At 46.3% G+C, this 15,790-nt stretch overlaps 1 protein-coding gene across 8 annotated transcripts in view; it reads left to right on the top strand.

The window, feature by feature from the left end:
- Positions 1-15,790, top strand: part of LOC120918942 (rho GTPase-activating protein 27-like) — a gene marked incomplete at its 3' end in the record, with an annotated part of 75,539 nt that overhangs the window by 13,317 nt on the left and 46,432 nt on the right. For 2 of the 8 annotated variants that reach the window (XM_040330845.1, XM_040330848.1), the window contains 9 exon segments: positions 4,045-4,748; positions 6,657-6,779; positions 8,706-8,828; positions 10,664-10,783; positions 11,273-11,395; positions 12,394-12,858; positions 13,197-13,670; positions 14,051-14,515; positions 15,126-15,542. In XM_040330845.1, coding sequence (XP_040186779.1) covers positions 4,062-4,748; positions 6,657-6,779; positions 8,706-8,828; positions 10,664-10,783; positions 11,273-11,395; positions 12,394-12,858; positions 13,197-13,670; positions 14,051-14,515; positions 15,126-15,542 — 2,997 coding nt within the window. 8 annotated transcript variants of the gene reach the window in all.

Genomic DNA, 15,790 nt, shown 5'->3' with positions numbered 1-15,790 from the left:
TACAGTTAAAACTCACCCAACGATAGGACCAACTTTATGGACTGGAAATAAAATATGTCATAATCCGAACTTCTCAACTAATAATTCCCCCCTCTACCCAATAATAGGAAATCCAGAATTCCAGCCTGGTATGGAATCCCATATACTCAAGAAATTAAAAGAAAAGGGTAGATTTCAAGCCTCCCACTTTCTGGGGGAAAGGGGGTGGATGACAATAGGAGAAATAGCACAAAGGGGAGGGAGTGGCGAGATACCGATATGGCAAGCGCGACAGGTACGACACTTTCTGGAGACTCTGGATGGTGCAGAAAAGTATAAACGGGCACTTACAAAGTTTGAGGAGTACTGTGGAGGAAAGGAACCACTAGCCCATATGATCTCTAAAATGTACACATTATTGACTGCACCACCAGAGGACTTTAGAATGTCGAGCCTAGTAAAATGGGAGAGAGATTTAGGCCAAGTTTTTTCCCCAATACAAAGCCAAAATATTATACCTGCTGATATCAAGTAGGTGATCCCTCGCTGTTGTCAGGTAAAGTGATCCCTGTCTTGTGTCAGGTAAGTGATCCCTTGCTGGTGTCGAGTACATATTTCCTCGCTGGTGTCTGGTAGGGTTGCCACCTTTTCTTCAAGCCAAATGTAAACACTTTAGTGGCCTGGGACACCTTAGGATGCCCCAAGGAGGGTAGTAATGCGATGCTCATAGCATGCCACCATGAACCGTGGGTGTGGCCAGATAGTTCTTGCTGACATCATCGCCCTGCCACCCAGTGATGCTGAACCTGCCCCCAGACAGCTGCCAGCAGCTCCCGGTATCTTGTGAGAAGTTCCTTGCTGGTGTCAGGTAAGTGATCCCTCACTGGTGTCTGGTAAATGGTCCTTGGCTGGTGTGTGGTAAGTGATCACCTCGCAGGTGTTGGGTAATTGACTCCTTCCCCCACTGGGGTCTGTAAGTGATCCTTCAGGTATGTGACCCTCTTCCCACACTGGCGTTGGTGAAGTTATTCTTCGCTGGTTTCTGGTAAGTGATCCCATGGTAGTGTCTGGTAAGGGATCCACCATTAGTGCCTGGTTTGTGACCCATCACTGATGCCTGACACGTGATCCCTCACTGGTAACTTGTAAGTGATCCCTTATACAGCTACACCATATCGCCAAAAGTATTGGGACGCCTGCCTTTACACACACATGAACTTTAATGGCATCCCAGTCTTAGTCCGTAGGGCTCAATATTGAGTTGGCCCCGCCCTTTGCAGCTATAACAGCTTCAACTCTTCTGGGAAGGCCGTCCACAAGGTTTAGGAGTGTCTATGGCAAGGCTCGACAAATGGCGACTAGAAATAGGGTCCTGGTGACTTGGCTTGGAAAGAGGGGCTTTGTGAGCTGGCGCCATCTGGTGGTGAGCCGTTGGTATTACAAGTTATTACCACCAGATGTGTAAGCTGGAGCCATCTGGTGGTGGCCGTTGGTATTACAAGTTAAGCATTACAAGTTAAACGGCAATTCTAATGTAATTTTTCACTATTTTTCACTGCCATCTTCTTCCCTCTAATTAGAACCCCCAAACATTATATATATTTTTTATCCTAACACCCTAGCGAATAAAATGGCGATCGTTGCAATACTTTCTGTCACGCCGTATTTGCGCAGCGGTCTTACAAGCGCACTGTTTTGGGAAAAAAATTACACTTTTTTTAATTAAAAAATAAGACAACAGTAAAGTTATCCCCATTTTTTTTTTAATATTATGAAAGATAATGTTGCGCCGAGTAAATTGATACCCAACATGTCACGCTTCAAAATTACGTCCGCTCGTGGAATGGCGACAAACTTTTACCCTTTAAAATCTCCATAGGCGACGTTTAAAAAAATCTTCAGGTTGTATGTTTTGAGTTACAGAGGAGTTATAGGGCTAGAATTATTGCTCTCGCTCTACCAATCGCGGTGATACCTCACATGTGTGGTTTGAACACCGTTTACATATGCGGGCGCTGCTCACGTATGTGTTCGCTTCTGCGCGCAAGCTCGTCGGGACGGGGCGCGTTTTCTGGCTCCTAACTTTTTTAGCTGGCTCCTAGATTCCAAGCAAATTTGTCAACCCCTGCTATGGGAATGTTTGACCATTCTTCTAGAAGTGCATTTGTGAGGTCAGGCACTGATGACAATGAGAAGGCCTGGCTTGCAGTCTCTGCTCTCATTCATCCCAAAATCGGGTTGAGGTCTGTCCCTATGCATTTCGTCCTCGATGAACTTTCTCAAGGGGATGCTGATCGCTGCATCCCAAACGTGTTCTATCAGGTTATGGTCAGGACTGTGCAGGCCAGTCAAGTTCCTCCACCCCAAACTCCCTCATCCATGACTATATGGACCTTGCTTTGTGCACTGGTCCTAATCATTTGGTGGAGGGGGGATTATGGTGTGGGGTTGTTTTTCAGGGGTTGGGCTTGGCCCCTTAGTTCCAGTGAAGGGAACTCTTAATGCGTCGGCATACCAAGACATTTTGGATAATTTCATGCTCCCAACTTTGTGGGAACAGTTTGGGGACGGCCCCTTCCTGTTCCAACATGACTGCGCACCAGTGCACAAAGCAAGGTCCATAAAGACATGGATGAGCGAGTTTGGGATGGAGGAAATTGACTGGCCTCAACCCGATAGAACCCCTTTGGGATGAATTAGAGTGGAGACTGCAAGCCAGGCCTTCTCGTCCAACAGAAGTGCCTGACCTCACAAATGGGCTTCTGGAAGAATCAGCAAACATTCCCATAGACCAGGGATCTTCAAACTACAGCCCTCCAGCTGTTGCGGAACTACAAGTCCCATGAGGCATTATAAAACTCTGACATTCACAGGCATGATGGGAATTGTAGTTCCTGAACAACTGGAGGGCTGTAGTTTGAGGACCCCTGCGTTAGACACACTCCTAAACCTTGTGGACGGCCATCCCAGAAGAGTTGAAGCTGTTATAGCTGCAAAGGGTGGGCAACTCGATATTGAACCCTACGGACTGGGATGCCATTAAAGTTAATGGCCTGGATTCCGAGAGAATTTACGCCGGCGTATCCATAGATACGCCGCGTAAATTCAAATCTGCGCCGGCGTATCTTCTTTCTGTATTCAGAAAGCAAGATACGCCGACATTAGCCTAAGATACGACTGGCATAAGTCTCTTACGCCGTCGTATCTTAGGGTGCATTCTCACGCTGGCCGCTAGGTGGCGCTCCCGTCGTTTTCAGCGTAGAGTATGCAAATTACCTAGTTACGCCGATTCACAAACGTACGTGCGCCCGGCGGTAGCTTTTTACGTCGTTTGCGCAAGTCGTTTTCGTCGTAACGTTGCTCCTGCTATTAGGTGGCGCAGCCAATGTTAAGTATGGACGTCGTTCCCGCTTCGAAATTTGAATTTTTTACGTCGTTTGCGTAAGTCGTTCGCGAATAGGGCTGGACGTAATTTACGTTCACGTCGAAACCAATACGTCGTTGCGGCGTACTCGGGAGCAATGCACACTGGGATATGTACACGGACGGCGCATGCGCCGTTCGTACAAAACGTCAATCACGTCAGGTCATCATCGATTTACATAAAACACGCCCCCCCCTTCCACATTTGAATTCCGCGCGCTTACGCCGGCCCCATTTACGCTACGCCGCCGCAACTTACAGAGCAAGTGCTTTGTGAATACTGCACTTGCTCCTGTAAGTTGCATCGGCGTAGCGAAAAATACAATACGCTGCGCCGCCGTAACTTAAAGCGCAGCTACGTGAATCTACCCCAATGTGTGTGTAAAGGCAGGTGTCCCAATACTTTTGGTGATATGGTGTACATGGTTCCTTTTACAAGGTTGCGGCAGTATAGCAGGCAGGTGGGGAAGAAGTGAGCGTTTCTCGGCTCTTCCCCAGATCGTCCCTCCCTTGAATGTGAACTATGTTAGCTATGTGTGCAGGTCTGATCTCGCCTTCAGCTACAATATGAATCTGTAAGAGAATAATATTTTGATTGAGCCATGCTAGGCCTCTTCTAACTTTTCCTACTTACCTTTGCAGGCCAGCAGACGGTCAGGATGATGAAGGCCAGCTCTGCGGACAAGGACTATGTGCTGGTGGAACACGGCTTTGAATACACAGCCAAAGACGGCACAGTTGTATCCATAAATCCCAATGAGAGGTACATCCTTCTAAAGAAGACCAATGAGCACTGGTGGCAGGTGTGCCAGGACTACAAGTCCAAGCCTTTCTACATCCCAGCAAAATATGTCAAAGTTCTGTCGCCCTTTTCCCAGAATTGCACTGGGATGGCCCGGACTGGTTCAGAGGAAACGATGGACGTTCCCAGTACGGAATACAGCTACAAATATGTGCCAGCCAGAACCGACGCTCATGTCCAACGCTCCAGCATCGCAGTGGGTGCCGGCACACATTCTCTCTGCGACATATCTATAACAAGGGAGGATCTGGATGAAAGAAAATTCTTACCGGATCAAAAAGACGCTGGACATACGCTGGTTCCACTCAGAACGTTCCAGAATTCCAAAAAGATTCTCGACCCCCTAAAACGTATTAGCTATATGTGTCCCCCTGAATTTCAACCCAGTATCAGGCCGTCTCAATCTCTAAATGATCTACAGGTGATCAAGTCTGAACCCCCTGTACCCAATCCCCGGCAGCCAGACGTCCGAGGTGAAATGGAGAAGCTGTCCATCCAAGAGAGTCATATGGCTGGAGCTCAGGGAGAGTCGCCTCCCGAAAAGGTAGGTGAACAAATGTATACTTGTGACTTCCAGTTCTTATCTGTGATTAATATCCTGTTCTCTGTACTTACCTGGGATTGGTGACCTGTTCTCTCTACTTACCTGGGATCGGTGGCTTGTTCTCTGTACTTACCTGGGATTGGTGACTGTGCTCTGTACTTACCTGGGATTGGTGACTTGTTCTCTGTACTTACCTGGGATTGGTGACTGTGCTCTATACTTACCTGGGATTGGTGACTTGTTCTCTGTACTTACCTGGGATTGGTGACTTGTTCTCTGTACTTTCCTGGGATTGGTGACCTGTTCTTTATACTTACCTGAGATCAGTGACCTGTACTCTGTACTGATGTGCACTTAGTGAACTGTTTTCTATACTGACCTGGGATTGGTGGCCTGTTCACTGCACTAACCTGGGATTGGTGATCCATTCTCTGTACTGACCTGGGATTGGTGATCCGTTCTCTTTACTGACCTGGGAACGGTGACCTGTTCTCTGTACTGACCTGGGATCGGTGACCTGTTCTCTGTACTGACCTGGGATCGGTGGCCTGTTCTCTGTAATGACCTGGGATCGGTGGCCTGTTCTCTGTACTGACCTGGGATCGGTGGCCTGTTCTCTGTACTCACCTGGGATCGGTGGCCTGTTCTCTGTACTGACCTGGGATCGGTGACCTGTTCTCTGTACTGACCTGGGATCGGTGGCCTGTTCTCTGTAATGACCTGGGATCGGTGGCCTGTTCTCTGTACTGACCTGGGATCGGTGGCCTGTTCTCTGTACTCACCTGGGATCGGTGGCCTGTTCTCTGTACTGACCTGGGATCGGTGGCCTGTTCTCTGTACTGACCTGGGATCGGTGGCCTGTTCTCTGTACTGACCTGGGATCGGTGGCCTGTTCTCTGTACTGACCTGGGATCGGTGGCCTGTTCTCTGTACTGACCTGGGATCGGTGGCCTGTTCTCTGTACTGACCTGGGATCGGTGGCCTGTTCTCTGTACTGACCTGGGATTGGTGATCCATTCTCTGTACTGATCCGGGATTGGTGATCCATTCTCTGTACTGACCTGGGATCGGTGACCTGTTCTCTGTACTGACCTGGGATCGGTGACCTGTTCTCTGTACTGATCTGGGATCGGTGGCCTGTTCTCTGTACTGACCCGGGATTGGTGGCCTGTTCTCTGTTCTGACCCGGGATTGGGGGATACATTCTCTGTATTGGCCTGGGATTGGTAACTTATTCTCCATCATAGGCCAAGCAGAGGGTTAACTAGCAATTAGACTGAAACAGAACATGTAATGATTTGCAGATCTGTCCTTTGTATGTAATGAGTACTAGTGCCAGATGTGCCAGGGCTACAAGTTTATACCAGCCAGAGCCGGGGCTAGGTTCACACCTATGCAAGTTGCGGTTAATGCTGTTTCCCACTGCGTTTCTTTGTTTTTTTCACTCGTGTTTTTGACATTTTTTGGAGGCGTCTTTTGTCATGCAGAAGAAACCAGCAAAGACGCAGAAAAAATGTATCAAAAACACATTGCATTGCATTTTCGATGTGTTTCCATTGAAGTCTATGGAACCAAAAATGCATCTTGCTTTTCTGCAAAACTGTAGGAACGCAATGCAAAACGCATTGGTGTGAACCAGGCTTCAATGCCAATCTCCAGCATCACACTGGGTGCTGTCAGCGATTTTTGGGATTTTTCTATTTGATATATTTGTAGTGAGGGAGGATCTGGCAGAAAGAAAACCCTTACTGGGTAAAAGGGTCACTGGACATATGCTGGGTCTACTAAGAACCACATTACACAATTCCAAAAGGATTCTGGACCCTCGAAAATCTAGAATTTAGTGATATGTGTCCTCCTGAATTTCAACCCAATATAAGGCCATCCCAATCTCTTAACGATCTACAGGTGATCAAGTCTGAACCCCCTGCACCCAATCCCAGGCAGCCAGACGTCCGAGGCAAGATGGAGCAGCTATCCATCCAACAGAGCAATATGGCCGGGGCTAAAGGAGACTCATCACCAGAAAAGGTAGGTGAACAGCTCCTTGTGGCCTTCTGTACTGACCTATGATTAATATCCTCTTCTCTGTACTCACAAGTGCTTGGTGACCTGTTCTCTGTATTGACCTGGGATTAGTGACCTGTTCACCATGCTTACCAGGGATCGGTGACCTATTCTCTCTACTGACCTGGAATTGGTGATATGTAACCAGCGACCTGTTATCTGTACTGAGCTATAATTGGTGACCTGTTATATGTACTGACCTGTGTGCTGACCAACGAGCACTAGTGTTTGGTGACCTACCTAGGATTACTGACCTGTTTTCTGAACTGACCTGTGATTTGTTGCCTGTTCTCTGTGCTTTCCTGGGATTGATGATCTGATATCTGTACTGATGTGTGAATGGTGACCTATTATCTGTACATACCTGTGATTTGTTATCTGTACTGACCTGCAGAGGCGGCTCTAGGCTTTGTGAGGCCTTAGGCAAAGCTTGACATGGGGCCCCACTCTCGCCCATAATGGGGGAAAAATAATTCAATAGTACAAGAGCCTCTTCCCCACAACCCTGGCCGGCGGTTGTGGGGGGTCTGCAGGCAGGGGGCTTATCGGAATCTGGAAGTCCCCTTTAACAAGGAGGCTTCCAGATCCTGCTCTTCTTCTTTTTTTTTTTGCTTTTTATTTCCAATAGTTTTTATTGAAAGAAAAAGAATATTACAATAAAACAGAAGCATCGCCACAGTTTCATAAAGCGTTAACAAACACCTGAAAGGTCTCCATCACAATACATAACATTGTATAGTGTTTGGCAGCATCATTGTCAGATCCTGCTCTTTAATAACTAAGGGGAGGGGGCCACCCGGTGATGTCACCTTTTGAACCCGCCCGGTTGTGACGTCATTGACTAAGGGCATGCTGGGTCATTGACGTCACAAGGAATGGTGTCATCGATATTCACTGGTTGTTAGGGATGCTGGCGGCCCCGCTCCTGAGTCAGGGCTCTTAACGCTGCCTGAGCACAGCAGCGTTAAGGTCCCATGTCCCTCAAAACTGGGGTAATGCATTGGGTAAGTTAGGCAGCCGCAAGGCCCCTGTGAGTGCGAGGCCTTAGACAACCGCCTAATTCAGGGGTCTCCATACTTTTCAAGCAAAGGGCCAGTTTTTTGTCTTTCAGACTTCAGGGGGGCCAGATTCTGACCAGTGGGGGTAGAAAATGCCCCAAGGGCCGAGCATCAGTGAGAATAAACATGGCCCCAGTGTTAGTGGGCAGTAGGAGGAGGAATGGTGCTCCATCATTGCTATTAGTGGAAGAAATAGTGCCCAATTGTTGGTGTCATTATGAGGAATAGTACCTCATATCGTTGGGAGCATTACTGCCCCAAGGGCCGGATGAAGGCTAGCAAAGGGCCACATCTGGCCCTCAGGCCGCAGTTTGGAGACCCCTGGCCTAATTAAACAGCCGCCTCTGCTGACCTGTGTTGGTGATCTGTTCTCTGTACCAACCTTTGTACTGACCATTGAACACTAATGTCCAGTGTGCCAGGACTAAAAGTCAAATTCATTCTATATTCAAGCAAACTATGTCAAAGTACTTTCACCCTTGTCCCACTGGGATGCTCCCGGGTGGTTCAGAGGAGACGATGGACAATATCAGTGCAGAAAATATAACTACAAATTTCTGCCAGCCAGAGTCGGTGTTAATGCCAATCTCCAGCGTTTCAGTATTGCATAGGGTGCCGACACACATTGTCTTTGTGACATATCTGTAATAAGGGAGGATCTGGCTGAAGGGAAAAACGTTAAAAGGGACATGGGACATACGCTGGAATGTTCCACAATTCCAAAAATATTCTGGACCCTCTAAAAAAAAAAAAAAAAAAAAAGATTAGCTATATGTGTTCCCCTGAATTTGAAACCATTAGCAGGCCATCCAAATCTCTAAATGATCTACAGGTGATCACATGTGAACCCCCTGCACCCAATCCCTGGCAGTCGGATGTCCGAGGCAAAATGGAGCAGCTGTCTATTCAAGAGAGCCATATGGCCGGGGCTAAGAGAGACCGGTCTCCCGGAAAGGTAAGAGAACAATTTGTATGATACTTGTGACCTCCTGTGCTTACTTATTATTAACATCCTGTTCTTTTGTACTTACCTAAGATTGGTGACCTGTTCTCTTTACTGACCTGTGATTGGTTACCTGCTATCTATACTCACCTGTGATTGGTGACCTGCTATCTATACTCAACTGTGATTGGTTACCTGCTATCTATACTCAACTGTGATTGGTTACCTGCTATATATACTCATCTGTGATTGGTGACCTGCTATCTATACTCACCTGTGATCGGTGACCTGCCTCTATACTCAACTGTGTTCGGTGACCTGCTATCTATACTCAACTGTGATTGGTTACCTGCTATCTATACTCATCTGTGTTCGGTGACCTGCTATCTATACTCAACTGTGATTGGTTACCTGCTATCTATACTCATCTGTGATTGGTGACCTATTCTTTGTGCTAACCTGGGATTGGTGATCTCTTCTTTTGTACTGACCTGGAATTGATGGCCTGTTATCTGTACTGACCAATGAGCACTAGTGTCAGGTGTGCCAGGACTACTAGTCAAATTCTCTCTATATTCCAGCGAAACATGTCCGTCCTGTCACCCCTTTACCACAATTACACTGGGATGCTTTGAATATACAAGAATATGGTTTCTGCAGAAGATTTCTGTTTTCTCTTCTTACCTGGGATTGGTTACCTGTTATCTTTTCTTCCCTGTGATTGGTGACCTTTTATCTATACTCTTCTGTGATTGGTGACCTATTTTCTGAGCTTACCTGGGATTGGTGATCTCTTCTCTGTACTGACCTGAGATTGGTGAGCTGTTCTCTGAACCGACTTATGTACTGACCAATGAGCTGTAGTGAGGAGAGATTGCCGCTCTCCATGACATACACACCCTAATGAGGCACGCAGGTGCAGGCTCTGCATAGGATCAGGAAACAGACGCAATAGACCTGGATGGCCGCACTCCGATGCAACACCTTTATTGTAATAAAATCCAGCACATAACAGTCAGTCCATACTGTACAAAAGGGGGAAATACAAGCAGCTAACGCGTTTCACACCTAGGTTTGGTGCTTAATCATAGCTCATGAACTGTAGTGTCAGGTGTGCCAGGACTACTAGTCAAATTCTTTCTATATTTCAGCAAAATATATCAGTCCTGTCGCCCTTTTCCCAGATTTACACTGGAATTATTTGGGCTGGTCCATAGGAGATGATGGACACTCCCAATTCAGAGTATAACTACAAACTTCTGCCAGCCAGAGCTGGTTATAATGCTATTCTCCAGCGTTTCAGCATTACATTGGGTCCTGGCACACATTCTCCTTATGATTATATCTGTAATAAGGGAGGATCTGGCTGAATGAAAACCCTTAATGGATGAAAGGAACACTGGACATGCGCTTGGTTCACTCAAGCCTTGTACACACGTCCGGTTTTCCCGGCAGTAAAAATGCCAGGAGAGCTTTTGGCCGGGAAAACCGGACGTGTGTATGCTTCCATCAGGAAAACAGACGGAAATCCTGGCGGGAAAATAGAGAACCTGCTCTATATTTTCCTGTTGGGATTCCTGGCGTTTTTTTTTTTTTTTTCGCTACTACTTGCCTATGGGAAACACTGCAAGGCAGAACCGATGGAGCATACACATTCCCGGCCAAAGCTTCATGGCAGTTTTCCTGCCGGTTTCTCGGTTTTCCCCTCGGCGGACTTTTTACCTCCAAGAAAACCGAGCGTTAGGACTTTCCATAATCCCAAAAAGATTCTGGGCCCTCTAAAATGTATGTTTCCCCATGAATTTCAACCTAGTATCAGGCCATCACAATCTCTAAATGATCTACAGGTGATCAAGACTGAATCCTCTGTACCCAATTCTCAGGAGCAAGACGCCCAAGGCAAACTGGGGCAGCTGTTCACTCAAGAGAGCCATAAGGCTGGAGCTAAGGAAGAATCTACAAAAAAGGTAGGTGAAAAACCTGCATGATCTTTGTGACCTCCTGTACATACCTGGCATTGGTGACCTGTTCTCTGTAAGTACCTGGGATTGGTGACCCATTATCTTTGTTGATCTGTTATCTGTACTGACCCTGGATTGATCACCTGTTCTCTGTATTGACCTGTGTGTTGGCCAATTAGCGCTAGTGACAGGTGTGCTATTTCAGTTGATAATCGGCACCACATCCTGGAAAATATGATAGAACCATTAAAACTGGTTATTGGGACTTTAAAGGTGCTGAATCCTCCTTATGGAATAACAATTCAGACAAAGTTTATTAAGATACCATATTAAAAAGCGTCTATAACATCATAGATGAGAGCCTTGGTGGACATTTGCTGGGTTCACTCAGAACACAATTCCAAAAGGATTATGGACCTTCTAAAATATATTGGCTACATGTGTCCTTCCTGAATTTCAACCCAGTATCAGTCCTTTACCCTCTCTGATCTACAGGTGATCAAGTCTAAGTCACATGTACCCAATCCCTACCAGCCAGATATCCGAAGTAAGATGGAGCCGCCATCCATCCAAGAAAGCCATTTGGCTGGAGCTAAGGGAGATTTGTCTTTAGAAAAGGTAGGTGTATGCTACTTGTGACCTCCGGTTTCTGCCTTGGATTGGTGACCTGTTTTTTTGTGCTTAACTTGGGTTGGTGACCCCTTTCTCTGTAATTACCCGGGATCGGTAACTTGTGCTTTAGACTGACATGGGATTGGTGACTTGTTCTCTGGACTGACATGGGATTGGTGACTTGTTCTCTGGACTGACATGGGATTGGTGACTTGTTCTCTGGACTGACATGGGATTGGTGACTTGTGCTCTAGACTGACATGGGATTGGTGACTTGTGCTCTGGACTAACATGGGATTGGTGACTTGTGCTCTAGACTGACATGGGATTGGTGACTTGTTCTCTGGACTGACATGGGATTGGTGACTTGTTCTCTGGACTGACATGGGATTGGTGACTTGTGCTCTGGACTAACATGGGATTGGTGACTTGTGCTCTAGACTGACATGGGATTGGTGACTTGTGCTCTGGACTGACATGGGATTGGTGACTTGTGCTCTAGACTGACATGGGATTGGTGACTTGTGCTTTGGACTAACATGGGATTGGTGACTTGTTCTCTGGACTGACATGGGATTGGTGACTTGTGCTCCAGACTGACATGGGATTGGTGACTTGTGCTCTAGACTGACATGGGATTGGTAACTTGCTCTCTGGACTGACATGGGATTGGTGACTTGTTCTCTGGACTGACAAGGGATTGGTGACTTGTTCTCTGGACTGACAAGGGATTGGTGACTTGTTCTCTAGACTGACATGGGATTGGTGACTTGTGCTCTGGACTGACATGGGATTGGTGACTTGTGCTCTGGACTGACATGGGATTGGTGACCTGTTCACTTTACACAATTGGGATTTCTGACCTTTTCTCTCTCTACTGATGTGGGATTTGAGACATGTTCTCTGTATGGACCACTGAGCAATAGTAACAAGTGTGCTAGGACTGCAAGTCCAAACCTTCCTATATTCAAGCAAAATATCAAAGTTTGTCACCCTTTTCCCAGAATTACAGTGGGGTGTCCCAAGCCAGTTCAGAGAAGACAAAGGATGTTCCCAGTAGCTGCAATATTCAGCCAGCCAAAGCCGACGCCATTGTCAATCCTCAACGTTTTAGTATCATACTGTGTGCCGAAACACATTCTCATTCTGATGTGCCTGTAGTAAAGGGGGATCTAGCTGAACAAAAACCCTTACTCGATAAAGTAGACATGGGACATACACTGGGTCCACTCAGAACATTCCATAATTCCAAAAAGATCCTGGACCCTCTTAAACGTTTTAGCTATATGTCCCCCCCTGAATTTCAACCCAGTATCAAGCCTTCCCAGTCTCTAAATGATCTACGGGAGATCAAGTATGAGCCCCTTGTACCCAGTCCCTGCCAGACGGATGTCCGAAATAAGATGGAACCGCCATCCATCCAAGTGAGCCATGTGGCTGAAGCTAAGGAAGGTTCACCTCCAAAAAAGGTAGGTGAACAATTGTATGATACTTGTGATTGCCTATACCTGACCTGTTCTCTGTGCTTACCTGTGATTGGTGACTTGTACTTACCTGTAATTAATATCCTTTTCTGTGTACTTGCCTGTGATTGGTGATTTGGGCTGTGATTTGGTGATTCTGTACCGAAATCGGAATTGGTTACCTGTTATCTGTACTGACCTGTGATTGGTGACCTGTTATCTTTGGTGACCTGTTCTCTGTACAGGCCCTGATCAGTGAGCACTAATAACAAGTGTGCTAGGACTGCAAGTCCAAAGCTCCCTACATTCAAGCAAAATATCAAAGTTTGTCACCCTTTTCCCAGAATTACAGTGGGGTGTCCCAAGCCAGTTCAGAGAAGACGAAGGATGTTCCCAGTACGGAATATGGCGGCAATATTCAACCAGCCAAAGCCGGCGCTAATGCCAGTCCTCAACGTTTGAGCATTATACTGTGTGCTGAAACACATTCTCTTTCTGATGTGCCTGTAGTAAAGGAGGATCCAGCTGAACGAAAACCCTTACTGGATAAAGGAGACATGGGACATACACTGGGTCCACTCAGAACATTCCACAATTCCAAAAAGATTCTGGACCCTCTAAAACGTATTAGCTATATGTCCCCCCCTGAATTTCAACCCAGTATCAAGCCTTCCCAGTCTCTAAATGATCTACGGGAGATCACGTTTGAGCCCCTTGTACCCAGTCCTTGCCAGACGGACGTCCGACGTAAGATGGAATCGCCATCCATCCAAGTGAGCCATGTGGCTGAAGCTAAGGGAAGTTCACCTCCAAAAAAGGTAAGTGAACAATTGTATGATACTTGTGATCTCCTATACCTGACCTGTTCTCTGTGCTTACCCGTGATTGGTGACTTGTGATTAATATCCTGTTCTGTGTACTTACCTGTGATTGGTGATTTGGGCTCTGTACTGAACCGGAATTGGTGATCTGTTATCTGTACACATACCTGTGATTGGTGACCTATTTTCTGTACTGACCGGTGATTGGTGACCTTTTCTTTTTGGTGACCTGTTCTCTGTACACATACATGTGATTGGTGACCTGTTCTCTGTACAGGCCCTGATCGGTGAGCACTAATAACAAGTGTGCTAGGACTGCAAGTCCAAAGCTCCCTACGTTCCAGCAAAATATCAAAGTTCTGTCACCCTTTTCTCAGGATTACAGTGGGATGTCCCAAGCCAGTTCAGAGAAGACGAAGGATGTTCCCAGTACGGAATATAGCTACAATATTTTGCCGGTCGGTGCTAATGCCAATCTCCAGCATTTTAGCATCGCACCAAGTGCCGACACACATTCTCATTCTGATATATATGTAGTAAAAGAGGTTCCAGCTAAACAAAAACCCTTACTGGACAAAGGAGACATTGGACATAGGCGTGGTCCACTCAGAACATTCCATAATTTCAAAAAGATTCTGGACCCTCTAAAACGCATTAGCTATATGTTTGCCCCTGGATTTCAACCCAGTATCATGCATTCACAGTCTCTGAATGATCTGCGGGAGATCAAGTCTAAGCCTCTTGTACCCAATCCCACCCAGGTGGACGTAGTGACGATGGAGCCGCCATCCTTTCAAAGGAGCCATGTAGCTGGAGCTGAGGGAGATTTGCCTCCAGAAAAGGTAGGTGAACAATTGTATGATACTCGTGATCTCCTTTACCTACCTGGGATTGGTGACATGCTCTCTGTGCTTACCTGGGATTGGTGACCTCTTCTCTTTCCTGGCCTGTGATTAATATTCTGTTCGTTGTACTTATCTGTGATTGGTGATTTGGGCTCTGTACTGACCTGGGATTGGTGACCTGTTTATCTGTACATGCCTGTCATTGGTGACCTGGTTTCTGTATCTACATGGGATTGGTGACGTGTTCTCTGTTTTACTAGGAACTGGCAATTTGTGCTCTGTGGTGACCTGTTATCTGTACTTACCTGTAATTATTACCCTGTTATTTATACTGACCTGGGATTGGTGATCTGTTATCTATACTGACCTGGGATTGGTGGTCTATTATCTATACTGACCTGGGATCAGTGATCAGTTATCTGTACTGACCTGGGATTGGTGGTCTGTTATCTATACTGACCTGGGATTGGTGATCTGTTATCTATACTGACCTGGGATTGGAGACCTGTTCATGGTACACACCATGTACTAACCATTGAGCACTAGTAACAGGTGTGCCAAGTCCAAACCTTCCTACAAATATCAAAGTTCTGTCACTTTTTCCCAGAATTACAGTAGGATGTCCCAAGCCAGTTCAGAGAAGATGATGGCTGTTGCCAGTACGGAATACAAATACGATACTCTACCAGCCAAAACTGGGACGAATGCCAATGTCCAGCGGTTCAGCATCGCACAGGTTGCTGACACACATTCTTTTTCTGAAATATCTGAAATAAGGGAGGATCCGGCTAAACAAAAACCCTTACTGGACAAAAGAGACCCTCTAAAACGTATTGGATGTGTGTTTCCCCATGAATTCCGACCCAGTGTCAAGCTTTCCAAGTCTCTAAATGATCTACAGGAGATCAAGCCTGAACCCCCTTTACCCAATCAATGCTGGCTGGATGTCCGAAGCAAGAAAGGGCCACCATCCAACCAAGGGAGCCATGTGGCCGGAGCCAAGAAAAACTCTTCTATAGAAAAGGTAGGTGAACAAATTATTATTATTATTAATTCATTACATTTCATTTGTTTAGATGTGGCATTCGTTATTTTGGATAATTCGTAACTTTGGATAAATTCATATTAGGAATTTTTGGATTTTCTTATTTTTGGATTTTCTAATTTCAAATTTTTCCCAATTTTCTCATTTCCATTTCCGAATTGTACATGTCTACTGGTGATCTGTTCTCTGTACTGACCTGGGATTGGTGGCCTGTCGTTGGGGAGCTA

The sequence above is a fragment of the Rana temporaria genome, chromosome 12 (assembly GCF_905171775.1).
Source record: "Rana temporaria chromosome 12, aRanTem1.1, whole genome shotgun sequence".
In the NCBI taxonomy this organism is placed as follows: domain Eukaryota; kingdom Metazoa; phylum Chordata; class Amphibia; order Anura; family Ranidae; genus Rana; species Rana temporaria.
Note: the sequence above shows the minus strand (reverse complement) of the source record. Positions and strands in the feature narration are given on the sequence as shown.